This window comes from Cetorhinus maximus, chromosome 30, assembly GCF_964194155.1.
Source record: "Cetorhinus maximus chromosome 30, sCetMax3.hap1.1, whole genome shotgun sequence".
Lineage (NCBI taxonomy): Eukaryota > Metazoa > Chordata > Chondrichthyes > Lamniformes > Cetorhinidae > Cetorhinus > Cetorhinus maximus.
In genome coordinates this window covers 19,113,605-19,138,165 of record NC_135908.1, presented here as the reverse complement: position 1 = coordinate 19,138,165, position 24,561 = coordinate 19,113,605, and the positions used below count along the sequence as shown (strand labels likewise).

Here is a 24,561-nt window from a genome sequence, read left to right as displayed (position 1 = left end):
GGAGGTTACAAAGATAGGAAGAGACGAGACCATGAAGAGACTTGCATCAGACCCTTGGGATTATGAAACTCTGGTTGCCAGCAGTCTGTTTCTGAAGGCTCTAAGTGGGCAGGAGCAATTCAATGGCACATGCTCCCTCTATTCTGTATAGTGCAGAAGTGCTCCCAGGCCTTTTCTGTATGTTACGGGTCCTTCCATACTTTCTGTGTGAGATAAAAAACTACCAAAGCAAGGCTGGAAAACCTTGCTATTTATCGATAATAAGTTTGATCTGGTCTAGGCGGTCAACCATTTGAGTGGTAATTAGAGGCGCAAAATTTGAGATTCTGCAAACATGATGCAACCAATTTGGAACTGGATAGAAAATATCAAAAGCCCACAATCCTGCTGATTCAGCAACATTTTCTCCACCATTGACTAAATTTAAGCATTTTTTTGGTACAAAGCACAAAAACCTCTCAAAAGCTACGAGTGCAGTTCAGACAGAGCACCAGGTGCGTGTATATTTGGGGAGCGGAGGAGAGAACTCCTGAGTGACACTGGCTCGGGCAGAGATGCCTCGACTGAGGCCTTTTGGACTGTATGTCTGTTAAGGGAGTTGGAAATTGGAAAGAGTCCTGTGTGAAAGAAAAGCCTGAAGTACAGTTGTTACCAGGTATGGTCTTCCCTCTGCAGGCCAGTTAGCAGTATTGTGGCTGCTGGCTGAGACATTGGCATTTCCTGTTGGCGTCCTTCAGGTCTACAGTGTCTTTTACAAGATGTTCTTGGTCTGGCCTGGCACGGTAATTACAACTGTAATATAAATCATCTCTTCAGCAAAGCAGAATATACTGCAAATCCATTACCTATTAACATGGAGCAACACTCCACACCCCCCCCAAACACTGCATTCACCCAAGGATCAGAGTCCAGAACTATCAGAAAACTGTGAAATCTGAAAATCTTTAATATCCATGTTGTTCATAATATAAAGAAGCGGACAATGAGTGGAGAAGCTGCCACCTGATGTTGGGATTCACATGGTGTTTGTAAAGACATAGGCACAATGTCCCAAATGGCCTTGTTCTGTATGATTCTATAAGCTCCGCAGTACATTGTATTGAGTTCTGGAGTGCTGGCACTCCAGGTACACGATGTGTTTGATTAGCTTATCTATATCCTGTTCTGCAGGAGCCGGGTAACTAACACTCAAAGATATTTTGGACATTGTTTGATTAAGCTGGGCAGTTGCCATGTTACGAGTGCTTGCTTGGAATAAATTGGATATGACTGTGCTGTTTTGAGGGCTGGCACCATTTGTGTTCTGTTTAATGTCATTCCAGCTGACCCTGTACAGTTAGGTTAGGACGGCCTGAATTCTGTGTATTTTTCATTTAGAAACAGAAATTTGGCTTGGTCTCTTTTTGAGGATGTAAAGAGTTTGACAAAGAGGCTGCACGGAACAGAGGCTTTGATGTGCTTGGGTGAGCCCGGTGCCCTGTTTGTTTACCCAGACTGGCAGCGAACTCACCCTTTCCCTCAGGATGTTGTCAATCGTTTTCTGGGTTCACTGGGATCATTTTCGACTTGTGTTTTGATAAATGGGGAAAATGACCTGTGTAACCCCGTTCTGCTGTGACCAGTTGCCGGAGTTGAGGCCTCCAATTCATCCCATTGTTCGTACCGCCTATTTCTGTGCTAAAGTCAGCATTAACACAGGGATCAGTATTGACTGTGCTGGGAAACAGGGTCATAGAGAGGCCCTTAAAAGCTGCAGAAAGGAACAAGACTAAGTCCCTGGGTGTCTAGGAGGGGAGAAGAGGAGAGTTAATAGTAGTTTGCCTGCACATAAGGTAGTAAAACATCCTAAGGCACATAAACTTCTAATAGGACTGGAATGGGAAGCCTCATTAAGATGGGAGTTGCACTGCAGCCTCTCTCCTGACCCTTGCTGACCTGTACCTACATTGATAGTTTGAATGTTTAATGAAGGTTAGGCTTTAATGTATCAGTTTCCTCTCTTAGGATCTTGGAGCAAGGGGACAAGTTTACCAGATCCCTTTTGTTCTATTTTTTAAAAGAAAATGTAATTTGAGTACAGGCTAAGTATTTTTTTGACCCCTGTGTGTCGCTTGAAAAATTCAAAGTGTTGCAGAAATGGACTGAAATTATTCAACTCCCTGGTGCATCTTAATTTTGATCGCAGCAGAATGAACCCAGATTACAAACCACATGCCCACAAATCTGAGCTTCCTGCAGGACATATCCTGTTAGTAAATCCTCTAATTCCCTGAAGACTTGGCTTACTTAAGAACATGGTGCAGTAGACAGCTTGGAGTAGGTTTTTAATTAAACCAAAGGTTATATGGTGCTTAGAGTTACTGAATATTTCATTTTCATTTTTAAGCAGAAAAGACACTATAAGATAAGATATAGAATGAATAGCCTACAAGACAGCCCAATCCCCTACTTTATGAAACTCATGAACAGTATGTAAATGATCGAGAATTTAATGAACTCAACCTGACAACATATGATCTATGGACTTTAATACAAACTGCAGAATGCAGTCAACCTTTCATTTTTATTCTGTAGATTAAGATGACCTGCATTTTGCAACATGTTGTAATTATTTGTATGCTGAAATGTTCATAATTGTACAATCCTTTTGTTATTTTATACTTCATTTTTATTTTAATGATTGTCTATAACTATGTTATGTATTATAATTACTTGTGTTTGTATTATCAGCATTATTTGGCACATGCTGCATGATGATTTTTCAATCAACCAATTTTCTAAACCAATTGCCTAATTTCCCCTCTCTGTTTACCAGGTGTCCTGGTGGTGAATGTGACTTGGCGAAACAAGACTTATGTTGGAACTCTTTTGGACTGCACAAGGCATGACTGGGCACCACCAAGGTGAGCAGAGGGATAAAGCTGTGGGGTTAAAGGAGATATGTAGTGGAAGGATTTTTTTATACTAGTTCATGGGATGTGGGCGTTGCTGGATGGACCAGCACTTATTGCCCGTACCTAATTGCCCTTGAGAAGGTGGTGGTGAGCCACCGCCTTGAATCACTGCAGTCCATGTGTTGTAGGAGGACTGTTAGTAAGGGAGTTTAATTTTGACCCAGCGACAGTGAAAGAACACCGATATAGTTCCAAGTCAGGATGGTCTGTGGCTTTGAGGGGAACTTGAAGGTGGTGGTGTTCCCATGCATCTGCTGCCCTTGTCCTTCAGAGTGGTAGAGGCCGTGGAATATCAGAATAGTAAATACATGGGTGACACTTTGCACCCCAGTGTGCACAGCGGGGGTCAGTTATGTTACTCTGTGCCATTACACATCTGGTCTAAATCACAGAACAGATGTGGTGAGGAAAACTATTCCAGCCTAGAGATCTAGAAGGAACCTGTGGTCTTTGCAGCCTATCATCCGACTGTTCCTTTAACTGTCGCAGCGTTTGCCTCCATTTTGCTGAGGTCCATACTACAGTGTGAGTGAACATTTTGTATCGGCAACTTTGCTTATTTTCAGTCTCTTCTGTGCTCCCATCATCACCCAATCGATCAGTATTTTCACACCTATTACACTGCCCCTGATCAATTCAAAAATGTTTTCTCTGCTTTTTTGAGTTATCCAGTAATCTGCACTAAGCAACATAAATATTATAAAGTCAAAACTAGTGCCAACATTTTTGAATTATCAGATTCTTGAAATAAGAAACTTTGTATTAAGAGGACTAGACTTTATAGTTCAACAAACACCTTGGGGATTGGAGTTACCATTTCCCACGTTGCTCTAACTGAGCTTGAAAAAAGTGGATTCTAAAAGATGTTGTCTCTTTCAATACCTACTTTTAATCCTTAATTCTGTTTTGAGCTTGTGTATTTTTTTTATTCGTTCATGGGATGTGGGCGTCGCTGGCTGGGCCAGCATTTATTGCCCATCCCTAGTTGCCCTTAGGAAGGTGGTGGTGAGCTGCCTTCTTGAACTGCTGCAGTCCATGTGGTGTAGGTACACCCACAGTGCTGTTAGGAAGGGAGTTCCAGGATTTTGACCCAGCGACAGTGAAGGAACAGCGATATATTCCCAAGTCAGGATGGTGAGTGGCTTAGAGGGCAACGTCCAGGTGCTGATGTACGCATCTGTCTGCTGGGTTTGGAAGGTGCTGTCTTTGGAGACTTGGTGAATTCCTGCAGTGCATCTAGTAGATGGTACACACTGCTGCCACTGTGCGTCAGTGGTGGAGGAAGTGAATGTTTGCGGATGGGGTGCCAATCAAGCAGGCTGCTTTGACCTGGATGGTGTCCAGCTTCTTTAGTGATGTTAGAGCTACACTCATCCAGGCAAGTGGAGAGTATTCCATCACACTCCTGACTTGTGCCTTGTAGATATTGGACAGGCTTTGGGGAGTCAGGAGGTAAGTTACTCACTGCAAGATTCCTAGCCTCTGACCTGCTCTTGGAGCCACAGTATTTCTATGGCTAGTCCAGTTCCTGGTCAATGGTAGCCCCTAGGATGTCGATAGTGGGGGATTCAGCATTGGTAATGCCATTGAATGTCAAGGGGCGATGGTTATTGCCTGACACTTGTGTGGCGTGAATGTTACTTGCCACTTGTCAAGTTTTCATTGTGTCCAGATTTTGCTGCATTTGCTTCAATAGCTGAGGAGTCACGAATGGCGCTGAACATGTGCAATCATCAGTGAACTTCCCCACTTCTGACCTTATGTTGGAAGGAAGTTCATTGATGAAGCAGCTGAAGATGGTTGGGCCTAGGACACCACCCTGAGGAACTCCTGCAGTGATGTCCTGGAGCTGAGGTGATTTACCTCCAACAACCACAACCATCTTCCTTTGTGCTAGGTATGACTCCAACCAGCGGAGAGTTTCCCCCCTGATTCCCACTGACCCCAGTTTTGCTAGGGCTTCTTGATGCTATACTTGATCAAATACTGCTTTGATGTCAAGGGCAGTCACTCTCACCTCTGGAGTTCAGCTCTTTTGTCCATGTTTGAACCAAGGCTGTCATGAGGTCAGGAGCTGTAATGAGGCGGGACCCAAACTGAGCGTCAGTGAGCAGGTTATTGCTAAGCATGTGCCGCTTGATAGCACTGTTGATGACCCCTTCCATTACTTTACTGATGATGGAGACAGATGGGGTGGTAATTGGTCGTGTTGGATTTGTCCTGCTTTTTGTGTACAGGACATTCCTGGGTAATTTTCTACATTGCCGGGTATATGCCAGTATTGTACTGGAACAGTTTAGTCTCACACATTAACTTGCAAATGATCTTAACATTGAAGAGTTTTTAGTTGGTACAAGGACAGAGCACTAGTACCCCTCAGCAAAGAGTGATTGGACATGAGCTGGCACCTGTACTTCTTTATTCCAAGTGTTCCTAATCTCACCTGGTTCACTGTGGGACAGCATCGTGCCTGATGTTCCCCTGCAGCAACTGAAGATGATCAGCTGGTGAAAGGTCATGAGTTACTCCTGCCTACTTAGTGGGTGTATCAGAACCATATTGGAAGATGTGGAAAGAGGTCACTTGGCCACAGTTAGTACATTGGAGATCAGGAATCACCTTCAATGAAAAAGTAAGAGTTTTTAAGAAATTAAATGCATCTGTTTCTCACTTGATCTCTCAGTGCCCCGGCCTGACACAAGCCTCACTGCGACAGGCAGGCCATTAGAAGTATCCAAAAATCAGTGATAACTCCTTCTCTGATAAATTTTTGTTCGTTTTCCTTGAGACAGCCTGTGAATCTTCACTTATTGCTTCAGGAAGCCATGGCTGAGATTGCTAACTTACCAACGGAAATGGCTACTGCAATCCACACTCTATCTGCATTCACTGCAATGCTAAGTATAGTCCCTTCCACTGTGTTTTTCATGTACTGAGTATCTTTGAATCTGTTGTGAAAGCTTTAATATCCTTGTTTTCTCATGTACAGATTGGGTGTCATAGTTCGCACAGGTACTGCATCTCTTTTATTATTCATGAACTCAGGTCCTCACATTATTTAAATGAGAAACCAGAGAGCACTCTCTTTCGTTCTGCTCACTTCAGTCATTAACTTTTATCTACCTTCTCCAGGTTTTGCGAATCGCCTACGAGTGACCTCGAGATGAGAGGAAACAATCGAGGGAGGGGAAAGCGAGCACGGCCAAACACAAATACCCCGGTGATTGAGGCCAGCACGGTGCCAGACAGCAAGGTTGTCAACAAGACTCGGGCATGCACAAGCAGCAAGGGGCGTCGCGGCAGCCAGAACTCCTCCGACAGACGCACCCCAACAAACACGGTCGAAGACATCAAGGCAAGTCCTTCAGCGGGAAGCAAGCGGAAAAATAAACCCGCCCCAGATTTGGATTTGACCTCGAGCTCTGAGGATTCGAAAGGAGGGAAAAGGATGCGCTCGAACTCGCGTGGAACAGCGACTCCGACTCCGGTCATGGGGCTGAAAGCTGAGCCTCCGGTGCCTGAGCATAACTGTCCATCCCCTGTTCTCATCGACTGTCCACACCCTAACTGCAACAAGAAATACAAGCACATTAATGGCCTCCGGTACCACCAGGCCCACGCGCATACAGACAGCGATGGTAAACTTGAGGGGGACATTGACAGCGAGGAGAAGAACTCTGATGGCGAGGACTGCGCCCAGCACCCGCTGCTGAGCCAGGATTCCAGCAGCTGCAATGGCTCTTCCAGCTCTCATACGTTCTGTCAGGCAAAGGGCTCCATGTCCCCTGCTCGGTCGGTCACACCAAAAGGGAGGAGGGAAGGCAGCATGGAGGCGCATAGCCCTTCCCCTGCTGCCAAGCTCAGCACTGGGAAGGGCTCCAGTAAAAAGAAAGCCACTTCAGAGGCTGATGCTGAGCCTGGTGGGATGTATAATATTGACTGTTCAGAGGAAGGGCCCCCTGTCGCCAGCCCAAGTGATGACACAGGCAACGATGGAGATGATTCAAGTGAAAAGAAATCGGCCTTGGAAAAGGATAAAGCCAAGAAATCGAGCAGCTCGAAATCAGAAAAGCTTCCTGTCAAAACCAAATCAGCCAGGCCCATTGTCCCTGCCATGCCAGCGCAGATATACAGTTTCCCCACTGCTGCTTTTACTGCTTCTGGTCCAGGGCCTGCACCAAGCCTTGCCACCACTGTGGTCCAAGCAATGTCCAAGAGCCCTCCACTCAAAGCCATTCAGCCCAAGCCAACTGTCATGGGGGATCTGTCGACCGTGAACCCAGCCCTCACCCCATTAAAAGAGAAGAAGAAAAAGGAGAAGAAGAGGAAGGATGCCAAGGAGGCAGCGAGCCCCAAGCCACTGGGGAAAGGAGGAAAGCCCGAGGATGGTAAAAGCCCTTTCCGAGATTCTGCTGCAGATTCTGCACCCAAAGGCGAGGGCCTCTTAAATGGTTCTTCAGAATCGCACGAGAGTCGCTTGGCGAGTATCAAAGCTGAAGCGGACAAAATCTACAGCTTTACCGACAATGCACCCAGCCCATCCATAGGCACAGCCAGCAGGCTAGAAGGCACTGGCTTGGTCACGCCTATAATACCCTTGCATGTGGTGACACAGAACGGGGCTGACAGCTCCTCGGTCAAAACCAATAGTCCAGCATATTCTGATATCTCTGATGCTGGAGAAGATGGAGAGGGGAAGGGAGAAGGGGCTAAAGTCAAAACGTCATCTCCGGACCAGATGGCTAAGGAAAGTGCCAAGAAAGCATTATTTTCCTCTTCCTCCTCCTCCTCCTCCTCCTCATCCTCTTCTTCAAGAACTCAGCCACCTTTAAATAAGGAAACTCATTCTCCTTACTATCAGGGCTATGATGCCTACTACTCTCCGAACTACGCCCACTCGAGCCCCGGAGGTACCAGTAGTGGTTCAGGGGCAGTCGGTCATTCAGTCAAAATCAAGAAGGAGATAGATGAGGAGGGTGTGGAGGTGAGGGTCAAAGTTGAAAGTGCAGACGAGAAAAAGATAGAAATGGCCAGCGCAGGCCACCATCCTTCGGTGATCCAACAAAGGCCTCAAATGTACATGCAACCTCTCTATTATGGCCAGTATGCATATATGCCCCAGTATGGGTACGGTGAGCAAGGGTACCACAGTCATGTGATGAGTGCAAATCCAGCGTACAGGCAGCAGTATGAGAAACTGTGTGAGGAGCAACATAAGCAGAGGCAAGAGCAGAACCGGGGGAAACACAACACCAATGACACTGACAAGAAGCAAGAGCATGGCATTAAAGAGCGAGAAAGGGAAGAGTGGAAACAGAAGTCTCCTGCCTCAGCCACGCTGTCGAAAGCCCCCAGCTTGACAGACCTTGCAAAGCCAGTGGCCAACAAGCCCAAGGACTCAACGGACTCCATGAAATATGCCATAATGGCAAAAGCAGATGATCCCTCCAAGCTGCAATCCCAGCAAGCTGAGGGGCTAAAAATGAAATTGACTGAGGGGAGCCACCTTGGTAGAGACTTGTGTGAAACAAAGCCAGGTCTGGAGTCGAGCAAACACACGGGAATGGATCCAACGCTATGGTACAGACAGGTAAGAACCGAAACTCATACCTGATGCATTACGGTTTGTGCTGCTGTAACAGGAATACTAATTCAGCTTGTTACAAGCCCCTGTGGGGGAACCGTAAACCCCCAAAAGTAAATTTACCAAATGACACCCTCCCCAATGAAGGAATTACCAACAAGATTTCACTTTTTGTAACTAACTTTAACACTGATTCAAATCAACATAAATTAAACATGAATTAGCAGTAAAATGATATTTCAAATTAAAAGGTAAATTTCTCTTTAAGTGGTTGATACAACAATGATATATCTTACAAAACCACAAACACACACACACACACCGCAGACATGTGTAACCATGTGAAGTTCCAAAGTTCTCTAACTAAACCCCTTGATACGTAGGATCTCTCACTTTTCCACTCAATCAATTTGGTCCTTGAGTTGCGTTCATCGCAGCCCGTATTCTTCCGAGGCAATTGTTACCTAAATGGCACTCTTGCAGAATCTCCTTAGCTAAGTTCACAGCAGTCTTGAAGGCACAGGTTCTCCAGAGACTCCTTTAGCTGACGGCTTTTTTGTATCTTCTCTCCTGTTGGCACTGATTCCAGGTCAAGAACTGCCAGGCCACATGGACCAATATTTCTTATTCTCCAAGAGAATTGCAATTGATTCCTTTAGAATTGATTGCTTTACAATTGATGCAAACTCTTAAAAGTCCTTTTCAAACATTCCTAAAAACAATTACAGATTCCCTAGACATTTTAAAGAAATTGCAAATTTTACTTACGGGTTAATGGTCAGCACAAGCTGTATGTGGAGCTAACCTGACCACAGCACAGTGGCAACACTATGCTTGATTGAAGCCCAGGCATTTGTGATTCTGGCCTAAACAGCACAGTTTTAATACACAAACTAAACTGATACATAAGTAAAGAGCTTGAATTAATAAAGTGCCTGTTACATCTTCAACATGTCCCAAAATGCTTGATGGCCAGTAAATTACATTTTGAAATACATTGGTTATCAGGTTTGCCTTTAAGATAACAATTTACATGCAGCAAAGTCCCAAATTAAACTTACAGGATAAATGACCACATAATCTGCCTTTTGTTGGTACTGACTGGAAGACGCATGTTGACCAGGACATAGAGAGAACTTTCCTGCTTTTTTAGAAAAGTGCCAAGGCTTTCCTTTATATCCACCTGAACAAACAGATGAGGCCTTGTTTTAATGTCTTGATCGAAAGGCTGCTCCTCCGACAGTGCAGCATTTCCTTAACAGTGCGCTGGAGTGTTAAGTCATGGAGTGAGGCTTGAATCCACAACCTTCTGAGTCAACAACAATGGCAGCATATATTTATATAGCGCCTTTAGCATAATGAAACGTCCCAAGGCCCTTCACAGGAGCATTATAAAACAAAGTATGACACCAAGCCACATAAGGTGATATTAGACCAAAAGCTTGGTCAAAGAGGTAGGCTTTAAGGAGTGTCTTAAAGGAGAAAAGCAAGGTAGAGGGTCTAAGAGGTGTAGGGAAAGAATTCCAGAGCCTGGGGCTTAGGCTACTGAAGGCATGGCCATCACTGGTGGAACAGCTATAACTGTGGATGCACAAGAGGCCAGAATTAAGAGTGCAGATATCTTGAAGGGTTGAGAAGATTACAGAGATAAGGAAGAGCAAAGCCATGGGAGGATTTGAAAACAAGGATGAGAATTTTAAAGTCAAGACATTGCTTGACCAGACGCCAGCGTAGGTCAGCGAACACCAGGGTGATAGGAAAAAGGGACCTGCTGTGAGTTAAGATAGGGGCAGCAGAGTTTTGGATGGTCTCAATTTTACAGAGGGTAATGTGGGAGACGAGCCAGGAGTACATTGGAATTGTCGAGTCCAGAGGTAACAAAGGCATGAAAGGGAGTTTCAGCAGCAGATGAGCCGAGGCCGGGGAGAAGTTGGGCAACGTTATGGAGGAGTGAGTAGGTGGTCTTAGTGATGGCATGAATATGGGATCGAAAGCTCATCTCAGCACCAAACGGGACCCCAAGCTTGTGAACAGACTGGATGGATTTGGTAGCTAGGGAACGGAATTTTAACTGAAAACAATGGCCTCAGGCTTCCCATCTTTAATAGAAGAACATTTTCTGCTCATCCAGAACTGGATGTCGGATGAGCAGTCTGATAATGGTACAACAGTGGAGGAGCTGAGAGAGGTGGAGTTGGTGAGGTTGAGCTGGTGTCATTGGTGTACGTGTGAAAACTAATGTGGTGCCTTTGGACAATGTCACCGGAGGGCAGCGGGTAGGAATGGAGGGGGCCAGGGGAAGCCCAAGGATAGATCCTTGGACGCCAGAGGTAATGGTGTTGAAACAGGAAGAGAATCCATTGCAAGTGATTATAGATAAGAATGGAACCAGGTGGGAGCAGCCCCGCCTAGTTGGACAATAACGTAGAGGCATTGGAAGAGGATGGTGTGGTCAACCGTGTCAAATGCTGCAGATGCCAAGAAGGACAAGGAGGGAAATTTACTTTTATCACAGTCACACAGGATGTCATTTGTTGACTCCTAACCTGGCCTCCAGGCCACTGTTTTTACCTTAGTCCCAGGGATGGGTCCTTCAGCTGCTCCTCTTCTGGCTCCTGTCCCAGGCTCCGTCTAGTGGCAGAAGTAGGTTGGAACAGATAGCCCTGGGACTTCAGCTGCTACCGGCACCGACAAACTTCTGCCACTAGATGGAGCCTAGTCAACCTAAAAGTACTGTGCTGGAGGTGAGTGCACTTGTTTTTATTTTATTGTATATTGTATTGCTTTTATATTTAGTGATGTATTTTATTTTGCAAGTTGTTCCAGCCAAAAATGCGCAGTATTGCAAATGCATGGTACAATATGTTAACTTGTGCATTGGTTTTTCTGGGCGAGAAATGTCTGAAGGAACCGAATTCTGGCTTTAACATTGACTCCTTTGGGAACCTAGGATTCATTTAAAGTTGCTTCACTTAAAGTTGCAATTTTCAGGAACACAGCCACAACTTTAAGTGAGGACTTGCTGTATTTTGAAAATTTGAGACCGCCTTTTTGCAATTCAGGGTGGTCTGTTTTAAAGACAACCTGTGTGTGATCTGAAAATCAAATCAACATTTTGAGAAGTTTATTTGAAAAAATTACATTCCTCTCAAATTGTGTCCTGTACAACATCAGTTTCTGGGGACCGTGTGAATGACTGTGGAGGCTAAAAGGCTAAATGACAGAGTTTCAAATTGTGCTTGGAAAATTCAGTGACTTTGAATGCTTTTTTAAAAAAAAAAAGACTTTCCCATTAAAATAACTCCGATTGATAAATCAAGACTCGAGCCCTTGAGAGCATTAAGATTCCACAAAATGTCATTGGTCTTTGTTGAGTCAGGTGATCCCGTCTTGGCAGTGATATTGAGGGTCCTTGATGAATTTCATTGTCCTTGAGCGAGACTGTGTCACAATCAATCAGGAGTTGGCAGGCACAGATGGCTTTGAGCTTAGTTTTCTGATAGTAACACTCAACGTACAGAACACAGGAGTCACTGGCTACATTAGGGGAGAGAGCAGAGGAATCAGAGAAAAGGCCAGGGAATTGATTAAGGGAATAAGCAGCTGAAGGGGAGATGGTGGCGTAGCAGTATTGTTACTGGACCGGTAATCAAGAGACCCAGGGTAATGCTCTGGGGGCCCCCGAGTTCAAACCCCACCACAGCAGATGGTGAAATTTAAATTTAATAAAAACCTGGAATTAAAGGTCTGATGATGACCACGAAACCATTGTTGTTTGACATAAAAACCCATCTGGTTCACTAATGTCCTTTAGGGAAGGAAATCTGCTGCCCTTACTTGGTCTGGCCTACATATGACTCTTAAAACCTGTGTTAAATGTGGTTGACTCTTAAAATGCCCTCTGATTGGCAATAAATGCTGGCCAGTGGTGCCCACGTCCCATGGATGAATAAACAAAAATGGAAGCAAAGGGCAGGCGGATGGGCTAGCAGCATGGTCTTGACAGGCCGAATGGCCGCCTTCTGTGCTATAACCATCCAATGATTCAAGGGAGAAATTCGCATTATCTATGAATAAAATGATTGAAATAATTATAAAACTATGAGAGAATATTCTCAAAAGGAACTACACAAAGTGCAGCTGTAGACGGTTTCTATTTGTTCAGCATGAACTTTAGCCATAAAGTGTGGCATTTTTCACCAAGAGCTCAACAGTTTTCATTCAGTTAAGCAGACTCACTACCACTGGTTTTACAAAATTGAAAACTAATACAAAATAAAAATGGTTTCATCAAAGGTAGCATTAGGCAACATCTCCAGATTTTCAGTGTTGTTGTAGCAATTCCACCCCCCGCACCCCCACTCAAGTTTCCAGGGGAAGTATGTGCCACAGACTGGTAAGTGCCAAGTGATCTCTCTCTTCCCATATTAATGATGGTGCCGTTATACTATTACTTTAGCTAGCGTCTTGATATCCCTCCATTAGGAATCAGGGTTGCAATATCAAGGGGCACGCTCATATGGTCATCCACGTTAGCACGTGGGTTAAAGAGCTTGTATGAGATTTAAATGTGAATTAGTGCGAAGAGGATTTCTCTACTGGCATTGCTCTCATAGCCTGCCATGCGCTACAATTCCCCTGATGGATCCCATTCTGCAACTAAAGCAGCAGCAGGATCAGTTTACATGGGGAGTTCATGTTATATAACTGATTTTTAGTGGTAAATGTGGCCAAAAATCATATCGAGATGTGCACACTTGCACAGTGGTTTCTAAATGTAGCTATTTTTTAATCTTGAGTTGAGCCTTTTTGGAATTCAAACCTATTGTCACTGCTAATTGCTTAATTAACTCAGATGTGATAGCAGTGGGGGAGTAAATAGGACAAGGACAGAAACCAGCCAGCCCTCCCCTTCTTGATGCCAGTGACTTCAGACTAATGTGGTGAGTTGTATGGAGGCCTAGACCATTGAGGACTGGATTGAGCAATGCTGTGATGCTTCTCTGGATCACTTGCTGATGTTCATGGTCCAGGCTAATGCATGAAAATCACCTGCTGAGGCGAGATAGTCATAGTCAAAGAACAACTGGCATTGTTGAGTTATGTACAGGAGAGAGAGAGGCAGAAAATTGGGACAACAGGTTGGGAATATTTGCTCTTTGGAGTGCAAAGGGAGGTTTTCATCCGATGTTTTTAATGTGAGCTGCTAAGAGTATTGTCATTCCACAAGTAACTTATATATTGCCCTATCCTAGTCTGTTTTGTCTGCAATATGGAACAGCTCTGAGTTTATCACCCTCCTATTTTGTGGGGGAGAAAAACTCAAAAACGATATCATCTTTAAGTGACTTTGGAATTCATGGCTTTTCAGACAGTTGCTGTGTCAAGTCCCAGTTTTCGGTTAGACTAAAGCTGCAAGACCCCCAGTCACAGCCAATCAAATGAGACACACGGGTGCTTTGTCTGCATTTTATAGTGAGCTGTGCCATTTGCAACCATGCCCGTTTCAATTTGCATTGGCAAAGTGTTGCTTATGCTTTAGTGAAACCAAGGACCATCTGTTTTTGTCTGCCAAGCTTGGGGAGAGGAAGCACATGGTGTTGGATTATAACGCGGCTTCCTGCTCTCAATAATAAGGGTTGCTGATTGGCTGAAATGTTTGTTTAGAATCAAAGGGACAAACTGCCATATACAACAGGCTGCGCCTGAGAGATCTGGCAAGAATGTTAATCTACTGTGACAGGGAAGCTGACTTTTTCTACATAAGTACTTTAATGGTTGTCAAGTTAATTGGGAAATACAGTTGAGGTTAGATCACCTTTCCTGAACAGTAGCAGCTCTGGCATTGATGCAAGTCCCAGGAGTTGCTCTTGAAGCATCTAGATGAAAGGGGAATATTTTGGCTGATGTATTCAGGATTGTTGGTAAAACCCCTAGGGGAAGGTCTGTTTGCAGTGAGTGCTTGTTTCCTTTGTAGACAAGACCTGAAGCTTTGTCCCTGTGAAGCAGGAACAGAGCCAGATCTCTGAATGGGTTTTGCCATTTCCTAGAGGGGTGGCTGTGTGTTTTTTGCCCTTTCCTCAAACCCCCTGCTTCTTCAGAGGAGCAGAATAGTTTGCAGGGATATATCTGCTAGTTCACAGGTGGCCTCAAGCCTGGATTGAGACAAAGTATATATCGCAAAAAAGCTGTTTGTCCAAAATGAGGAGCTTTCTCTCTCTGCAGTGATGGCTCTATTGTTGAGCAGGAGAGAGCCCGCCAGATGCTGTAGGTCAGGCGCCAATGGTGTCTCACCATTAGTTTCCGTATAACACAAAATGGAATAAATTCACCCTCTGGCTCTATTAACAGAGAGGAGAACCTTGGACCCTCCCTTTGTCTCATTTTTAAATCCACTGCTGGTGTAAAATAGAGTTAACGATAGGAAGATGTCTGTGGGGATTTACCTGATGTCAATTAGGTGGCAGTGGAGACACTGTAATTGGTCCCAGTGTTCCTGCGCTAGAGGAGAGGAAGTTTCCTACTCCAGATTACTATCCTTAATTCCAGTTTGGAGGTATCTATGGTATCAACTCAGCTGAGAAATCCCCACAAATAGACAGTCCGAAGATGTCCCTGCTAAAGTGACGGACACCTGTACCTCAACATGAATTTTTTTTTGGGAGGGGTGGGGTTGAAGAGAAAACTATGTCCTCATTTACAAGGGAGGACACCATCCATTGCCATTTATCCCGGAACTTCCAATACCCTTGGGAAAATTGGCTGAAACCCGTTGGTATCAGGATGGATATTTCTGTCTTACAACTAAGTCACAGAAGTAAACCCTTCTCCATGAGGTCTGAAATTTGACATCCATGCAGTCATTTAACTTTTAATTTAATTTACTGCTTTCCTGTCAACCAAAGACTCCGCCCTGGATCACTGCCCTCTAGGATGGTCTTTCTTCATCGTGTCCACAATGGACTGGACTCGAGACCTTGCTCAGAGTTCCTTCCACAAATAGAATTGGAATTCCCTCTTGACGCACATTGTGATTCCTTTCTCATTGTCCTGCATTCTGGAAAGTATGCAGAGCACAATGAGTGGACATAAGGAAGGCACATTGCTCTTAGATGCACCATGGAAGTACAGTGGATTCCTATGTAAGACCCCCAAAGCCATTGCGTGTTGAGCATAGTGAAATAGCTGGTGGGATGTTCCAAAGTTACTCCAGGTCCACAGAGTGTAATCTGCTAAGAAAAGTATTGAATCATTGCTCTAAGTGAATAGCCACTACAGTTTAAACCAATCTCCAAATCGAATATCTAAAGCATATTTTCACATTAAGTGCTCTGTATGTGGTGGAATGCTTTACCACAAATGATGGTTGAAAATTAGACTATAACATTTAAATGGAACTGGTTAAGTATTTGGAAATGGGATTAGAGTTGACAGCACATGCACAATAGGCTTGAAAATCCTCTTTTATGGTGCAATATTATTGATTCTCTAAGAGTGTGGAGTAAACTTGAGCATTTATTGGGCACTGTTGCTTGGATTTGGTCTTCAATGCAGATCTAGTGTTTAGCAAGCCCACATTGCCCTTTGCTGCCTGATCTAGAACAATAGTCCCAAAGTGCTTTACAGCCAGTGAAATACTTGTGAAGTGTAGTCACTGACACTGTTGTAACATAGGAAATATGAGGCAGCAGCAAGGTCTCACAAACAGCCATGTGATGACAACCAGATAATCTGTTTCAGTGATGCTTGTTGAGAATTAAATATTGGCCAGGAGGACACCATGGCCTTCTTGGAAACAGTGGATCTTTTACGTCTACTTGAGAGGGCAGGCAGGGCCTTGTTTTCACGTTTCTTCCAAAAGACAACACTCCCAACGGGGCAGCACTCCCTCAGCACTGCACTAGAGTGCTGACCTAAAGTATGGGCTCAAGTCTCTGTTGTTGAACTTGAACCTACAACCTCCTGATAGAAGTGAAGGTGCTACCACTGAGCCACAATCAGATAACAGTTCATTACACCTTGTGCCAAGACATGGCAATGACTGTATTCTTCAAATTCCTCTAAATCAGATTGACAATTTTTCCTATTTTGATGACAGGAGTTGGGAGTAGGGGGAAAAAAGCAGAAATCAGATTTCAGACGCCCGGTGGAAGTACACCCTCTTCCCAACGGACCTGTTTACTGTGCTCACAGCTGCATTCTCCCCACATGTTTGTCGTGTGGGGAATGCTGTGCCTTTTCCTGACTTGGCTGGCCCTCAGGCTTGCTCACTATAAGCAGATGCAGTGCCTAAATCCCTCTTGATTTACTAAATGCGTGCCCATGTTTTAGTGAGTTTGTGTTTCAACCTCCCCTTCCCCACCCTTTGAGCAGGTTTGTGAAAAGTAAATTGAGGCTCACTATATAGGAAGCCTTGTATAAAGCACAGATGGTGAATGTGATATTAGTGTGGCTTTAAAGGGAAAAGCCCTTAATATAATCATTATTGAAGACTAGGGAATACTCATACTGTATAGAGAAGATCTTGGTTTGCAGACTCCTGGCTGCTACACCTGTGGTGTGTAATCTATCTGTTTTTGTATTTATAGCAGATTACAGAGATAGAACCTGATCCTAGCTCATTTACTCAGTACTGCAGTTCATTACATCTTGTGCCGAGACACGGCAGTGACTTTAATTCTTCATCACTAAAGGGATTTTCGAGATGCCAGCTTATTCATTCCTGGAGAGAGGTGAGAGGCCGCTCCCAGTAGCCCATTCGGGAAATCCTAAAACATATTCTGTATTCGTTAGTGTGTGTGTGTGTGGTGAGAAGCACTCTTGTCAGCACGCACTTAAAGCTGTGTGTGTCTCAGCATTTGGTTTCTGGGGGATTCTACATGATGAATTTTCACTTCATTCATGTCTTCACTGTGGTGTAGAAGTGTTTGGACAAAAGCGTCAATGCTGCATTTAGGCCAGCAACTGACAACCTGCCTAGAGTTAAATTAGATTTTAGCATTGTGTGCATCTAAAATTGCACCGTTGGTGAGCAGTAACTTGAATACAGCAGTACGATAGGAACTCACTGGACACCTGAAAACTGGACACCTGAAAGCACTCGAGGCAGGGCCAGAAATACTTCACACGTGTTTATCTAAATATGTGGCATATACTGTACTAACTAGAGAGCAGTGGCAGATGCATTTTATTCCATTAGGAGGAACTTGATAAATTAGCTATGCATTTTCTGATACCCTATTGAGTGTCCTTACCTCAACTGAAGCCAGATTGAGAAGTCCCTTTTAAAGAGAGTGTAGAGTTCGTGACTCTCTGCATCAGTCCAGGAAGTTCAGGTTAGAATCATAGAATGGTTACAGCACAGGTGGAGGCCATTTGGCCCATTGTGTCCATGCCGGCTACTAGCACAGCTTACCTAGTCCCAGAGTCCTGTTTTTTTCCCTGTAGCCCTGCAAATTGTTTCCCTTCAGATAATGATCCAATTCTTATTTGAAGGTCTGGAATGAATCTGCCTCCACTAGGATTTCAGGCGGTTATGATAGCTTAAGCCGCAAATTTGACTTGATTGCGCCACCATGCATTTCAGTAGATCAGCCACAAATAATCCTCTCCTACATCTTCCTGCCCTGTTCTGCAGCAGTGGTTGGGATTTAACACTTGGGATAGTGGTGATCAATGTAATAAATAGATCAATGTTATTCCCAAAAATCTATTGTGTTTCACCTGAGTTAAGGTGCAACTCAACTAAAGAAATAAAGCAGTGTTATATTTAATAATGCTTAATTCCAATAACCATGCTGCTAATTTGTCAAAACAATCACTACACATAAACTGAATGGAGTGTCTTTCTGGTAAGTGTCATGAGGCACCAGATGGTAGTGATGTTAGACTTGATGCTTATTATTGAAAATCGTGCTTTTAAATGTATGGATTAGTTAATAAAAAAGACTGATGCATATGGCGATTTAGGTAATAAAATTGTCATTTGAATGTTTTTCATCTTCTCTGTTTGACAAAGTTGAGTTCTTCCTTAAATGTTAGTGAGCACTCCCTCAAAGATTGAGCCAGACCAAGTCGACCACTGTTTTGATCCTCTAGCCAGTGCTGATTTCAGCTGGGGCAGTGGGTAGAGAGTGCAGTTAGGCTTAGCATTCCTAAGTCAAGTCAAGGAAGGCAGCTGAAGCCTCAGCTCCTGATCATAACATGCAAGCATCCTATGGTGTGCATTTCAGGCCTGGCTGTGGTTTAGCCCCACAGTTCAATAGATCGTAGTTAGGGGTCTTGTTCCAGCCAGCAGTTAACCCCTTCAGGAGCCGGGGGATTAGAAAACTGGTGAGACAGAGGAAAGAAACTGTAGCAGTACCACAAGGTGGGGCTTTGACTGCCAGTTTGTAGAGGTACTCATTAAATTATAAAGTGCTGTGTTAAAGATTAGGAGAGACATGTAGCGAGGAAAGCAGTCATTCCCCGTAAACCAGAAAGCCTGTTTGGAAATAAACACTTCTTAAGTTTTGTGCCAACAGGCAGCTTCTGGCAGAGAGCTGTAAGGATCGGCTTTCACAAGACACCATAATGTCTGACGTCAAAAACATTGCAAAGCTTCACAGACCCTGGGAGTAGAAGTAACAGTCGAGCTGTGCCCAGCATTTAGATAACCTGGAACAACCCATGAAACTGCCTTTCGGCACCCATGGTCTTGGAGATACCCCAATAATTCCTGTATGCACAGAAAACTTCCTCTGCTCAGGGACACTTTTAACTGCCTCTTAAGTAGGTCTGCTCAAAACACATCTCTGGACTGTGTGCTGTCTGGAAGGGCACTGTGTCTTTTTCCAACTGACTATATATTCACTGAATAGGTTACAGATATGAAAGAGATTATATTTATTATTTGACAGCATGTTGCAATGCTTCCATATTTAAGCCCCTTTCAGCTGTGGACGAAACACAGGAACAAATGAGGACAGCCATTCCCCATCATAGTGATCTCTGATGTTATTAGACTGCCTTGTGAAGCGGGTATCCCAATGAGCAAGATGGTTTCATTCTTTCCCCAAAGTGCTGCTTTCAAAATGAACATGTGCACTGTCCCATTGTTTAGACTACCGTCTGAGTTATGGAAGGCGTCTGGCAAAATGGCCAAAGGAATTGCTCCCTGCCTCCCACGCCCTGCCATTATTTGACAGCTGAGGCCAAGGTGATCGGTATCTTGCTGTATGACATGACTGAGATAGGGAACTCACTTTGTGGAGGATAATGGGAATGAACTTGTAGTTATATCAATGTGGTCAATACCAACAAATTGCCCACTTTACTCAGACAGCCAGACTTTTCTTAATTTGGAGGCCTACGTCCGGGCAGGTTGAAAAAAAAACCAAACTGCCTCACTCAGCTGTCACCCAGCTCACCAGTTGAAAACAGTTGGTGCTTAGCTACGTACTTGTATTAACCTATTAAGCACCTTCATGTACTGATACCAAAGCCCTGTTATAGTCTGGGATTTTGTGAATTTGCACTTCAACTTTAAGGGGAAGCTGAACAAATTCTCATCTCTGCAGTGCTCGTTATGGATGCCGTGATATCTTAAGGCCCTGACACTCCATACCTGTTTGCTTCACACGGTCCTGGACAGCACCCAGTGGAGCTTTGGCATTTGCACATGATTGCGATTTTAAGTGTCGGTTGGGCAGAATTGAATCACTCAGGATTGTATTTTTCAGGAACCCGAAAGCAGGCTGTGGTCTTATGTCTATCCAAATAAGTACTCGGAGCAGCAAAAAGCAGAAGAGGAAAGGTGGAAAGAAGCAGAGCGAGACCGTAAGTTCAAAGAAGAAAGCTCATCGCGACTGAGAAACAAAGAGGTGGCAGTTAAAGAGGAAAGCAAAGACAACATGTGCTTGGAGTCTCGCTCAACCTCTCTGGAAGAGTGCCGATCTGTTGGGAAAGATTCCAGATCAGGACTTCACATTCCTGTGTCCTCCTCGATGGTTCAGCACCCGTCTTACATGCCATATGTCCATGGCTACCCTTACGGAAAGCCTTATGAAACTCCCCACCCGGGATTTCGAGGGGTGACGCCAATGATGATGCAGAATTATCCAGGTAAAGGCATGGGTTCATTTGTCGCTGTCTAGTATCTGGTTGAGTCACCAAGTCAACAGCAGATTATTAAAATCCAGCCAATAACTGACCCTAACATCACTACTTTGCTAAACAATAGCAAACCAGTAGTATAGCTAGCAATTGATTCTTAATAATGCCTAAATGAATGGTGGACTGTGAACAATGAGAGTTTCTTTTGTGTGCCTTAAAGGTTGATAAAAGTTGATTGAGAGCCATTGGTCGATCTTAGATTCTGAAGTTAAGCATCTATTGAGACACTTTTTTTCTTCATTCTCGGAATGTGGGTGTTAGTGGCAAGGCTGCTATTGACTGACTGTCCCTAGATGCTCTGAGAAGGTGATGGTGGGGTGCCTTCTTGAACCACTATGGTTTAATGACAGTGCAAAGGTTTTGTGGTCACTTCTACAGATGCCCATGCTTTCTATTTCCTGAAATTTTTTATTGTTTTCTGGATTATTGGTTCATATTTTTGGATTACTAAACCATTAATATAATCAGTACACCACTTGTTCCATTCTTAGAAATCCAATGTTTGATTCAAGAAAGGTTGATGCAGAACTGACATACTTCAACTGAATGTTTTTAGCAAACTTTGTAGATGGCATTTCAATACGTTGTGTCACTTTATTTTAAGTAGACGGTCGACATGATGCAGCACAGCACAGTGCACAATTACAATCTCACATTGCTTAGTCCCTAACCTCAGCTGCATCACTGTTAGGAGTTGCAGAGCAGAAACCAATTAGTTCCAGGAGAGCCATCATTGTATTGGGCTTCCAAACACAGGAGGATATCGGAGGGCCTTACAGAGAAGAGAATGTAATAAAGAGACTCAGATTTAGTGGCTCATCACCTTTGCAGCTAAGATGAGATAGACCTGTGTCTTCTGTAGCTAGGGGTTGGGGGGGTAAGAAAAAGTGCACTGTGGGATGTCTCAACTTTTCACCCTATTAATTAATTATTAACTCACTTAGATGAAGGAATGGAATAGAGAGTGGTATGTACAAGTTTGCAGATGATGCAGAGTTAGGAGGAAGGGAGACAGAAAGCAGAAAACTGCAGGCCAGCTAGCTTAACATCTGTCATAGAGAAAATGTTAGAATCTATTTTTAAGGAGGTTATAGCAGGGCACTTAGAAAATCTCAGTGCAATCAGGCAGAGTCAACATGGTTTTGTGAAAGGGAAGTCATGTTTTACTAATTTGAGGAAGCAAAAGGCAATCTGGATAAAGGGGAGCCTGTGGATGTGCTGTACTTAGATTTCCAGAGGGTATTTGACAAGGTGCCACATCAAAGACTACTACACAAAATAAGAAGTCGTGGTGTAGTAGGTAACATATTAGCTAACAGGAAGTAAGAAGTAGAGTAAACATAAATGGATCATTTTCCGGTTGAAAGAATGTAACGAGTGGGAGTGCCACAGAGATCAGTGCTAAGACTCAGCTATTTACAATCTTTATTTATGATTTGGATGAAGCTGCTAAATTTGCTGATGATACAAAGATAGGTAGAAAAGTAACTTGTGAAGAGGACATAAGGAGGCTGCAAAGGAATCTAGATAGGTTAAGTGATCGGGCAGAAATTTGGTGAATGGAGTATAATGTGAGTAAATGTGAACTAGGCCACTTTGTCAGGAAAATAGAAAAGTGGCATTATTATATAAATGGAGAGAGATTGTGGAACTCTTGAGTTACAGAGGGATGAGAGTGCCCTGGTACGTGAATCCGTATGCAGGTACAGCAAGTGATTAGGAAGGCAAGTGGAATGTTGAAGTTTATTGCAGGGGGAATGGAATATAAAAGTAGGAATGTTTTGCTACAGTTGTTTGTACAGGACGTTGGTGAGACCACACCTAGAGTACTGTCTTACAGTTTTGGTCTCCTCATTTAAGAAAGGGCACAGTTGCATTAGAAGCAGTTCAGAGATGGTTCACTTGACTGATTCCTGAGATGAGGGGGTTATCTCATGAGGAAAAGTTGCACATGTTGAGCCTGTATCCATTGGAGTTCAGAAGAATGAGAGGTGATCTTATTGAAACATAAGATCCCATGGGTACTTGGCGGGGTGGTTGCTGAGAGAATGTTTCCCCCTGTGAGAGAGACTAGAACTAGGGACACAATTTAAAATAAGGTGTCTCCCATTTGAGATGAAGATGAGAATTGTTTTCTTTCAGAGGGTTGTGAGTCTGTGGAACACTCTTCCCCAGAAAGTGGTGGAGACAGGGTCAGTGAATATTTTTAAGGCAGAGGTAGATAAATTCTTGACTAGCAAGGAGATTTATAAGAATGTTGCCAGGGCTTGAAAATTGTAGCTATGAGGAGAGATTGGATAGTCTAGGGTTGTTTTCCTTAGAAAGAGTGGAGGGGCCTAGATAGAGTAGACAGGAAAGACTTGTTTCCCTTAGCCGAGGGGTCAATTACCAGGGACCATAGGTTTAAGGTGATTGTTAGAAGGATTAGAGGGGACATGAGGAAAAACCTTTTCACCCAGAGGGTAGTGGGCACCTGGAATTCACTGCCTAAGTTGGTGGTTGAGGCTGAAATGCTCAACTCATTTAAAAGGTACCTGGATCTGTCCCTGAAGTGCTGTAACCTGCAAGGCTACAGACCAGGTGCTGGAAAGTGGGATTAAAATGAGAGGCTAGTTTCTTTTTTCTCTTTTTGGCCGGCACAGATGCGATGGGCAGAATGGCCTCTTTCTGCACCATAACCTTTCTGTGGTTCTAAGGGAATCAAAGGGGATAGGCAGGAAAGTGGCATTGAAGCCACAAGCAGATCAGCCATGATCTTATTGAATGACAGAGCAGACTCGAGGGGCTGAATGGCTTACTCCTCCCAATTCGTATGTTTGTGTGTATCACCACCACCTTCTGAAGGGTCATAAATGCTGGCCTTGCCAGCAATGTTTACATCCCAAGAACAAATAAAAAGAAAAACTATATAACCACCTTTGCCTTGTTTCCCTAATTGACTTTGCCTAATAATTGATCTAGCATCAATTGTCGTTTGTGGAAGAGAGTTCCAAATTCCTACTGCCCTTTGGGTGTAAAAGTATTTCCTAATTTCACTCTTGAAAGGTTCTGAGGTATAGACTGTAGTTATGCCTGTCTCACTTCAGATGTGGTTAAAGTACCTATATGGTTAGTGCCTTTTTTTTGATTGATCTAGATCATCTGCTTTTCAGGGTCATACCTGTCCTCGGGATTCTCTTTCTCGCCTTACGCGAATAAGGTTCCAGGGCATGAAGACAGCGATCGAGCCCGTGGGAGCCCTGGTGTAGGCAGCAAATCGAGCTCCGAATCCATGGCCCTCGATATCCTGCAGCAGCATGCCAGTCAGTACAAGAGCAGGTCACCAACAGTAAGTAAGCAAGGTTGACACCAGAACAAAGTTCTCCTCTGTCTGCGGAGAATACAGCAACCCATGTAATACCAGTAAGTGCAGCTCAACCAAATTAGCCCCTCATTCAGGTCCACTTTATAAACTGGATGAGATGCTTGCACCCTGCTTCAGTATGAACCCATATCATTCTCCCAAGCCTATGATGCACAGTGCACTTATATACAAATTAGTGTGAACAGGTTTGTTTATAACTATTTAATTTTGATGTTTAATTTGTGCCAGAACTGATGGCTCCTTTTCCACCAACTCTAGGCTCCCCTCTCTTTCCTATTGTGGCCCTTGCCTATAATCAATGATCTTCACTCAACCAATTTGACCACCCTGTTGAATCCACTCTACATTCATCAGATTTCTTCAGTCTCAGCGCATACTGTCTTCATTCCTTTTGTGATGCAGTGTTTGAATCTCAATATCTCATCCTCCCTAGTCTTAAAGGGCAATAAAAACCTGGATCCCTTTCAAATCTTCAGAGCTTGTTTATTCAGAGTGCAGCCAATAGC

General features: G+C 43.9%; 1 protein-coding gene across 3 annotated transcripts in view; it reads left to right on the top strand.

The window, feature by feature from the left end:
• Positions 1–24,561, top strand: part of LOC144670116 (zinc finger protein 609-like) — a 176,592-nt gene that overhangs the window by 145,021 nt on the left and 7,010 nt on the right. The window contains exons 4-8 of one of the 3 annotated variants that reach the window (XM_078532549.1): positions 2,816–2,903; positions 6,087–8,544; positions 17,130–17,270; positions 20,259–20,640; positions 23,844–24,019. In XM_078532549.1, coding sequence (XP_078388675.1) covers positions 2,816–2,903; positions 6,087–8,544; positions 17,130–17,270; positions 20,259–20,640; positions 23,844–24,019 — 3,245 coding nt within the window. Of the gene's footprint in view, positions 1–2,815; positions 2,904–6,086; positions 8,545–17,126; positions 17,271–20,258; positions 20,641–23,843; positions 24,020–24,561 lie in introns of all 3 variants that reach the window. The other 2 variants (XM_078532548.1, XM_078532550.1) reach the window with 2 other exon arrangements.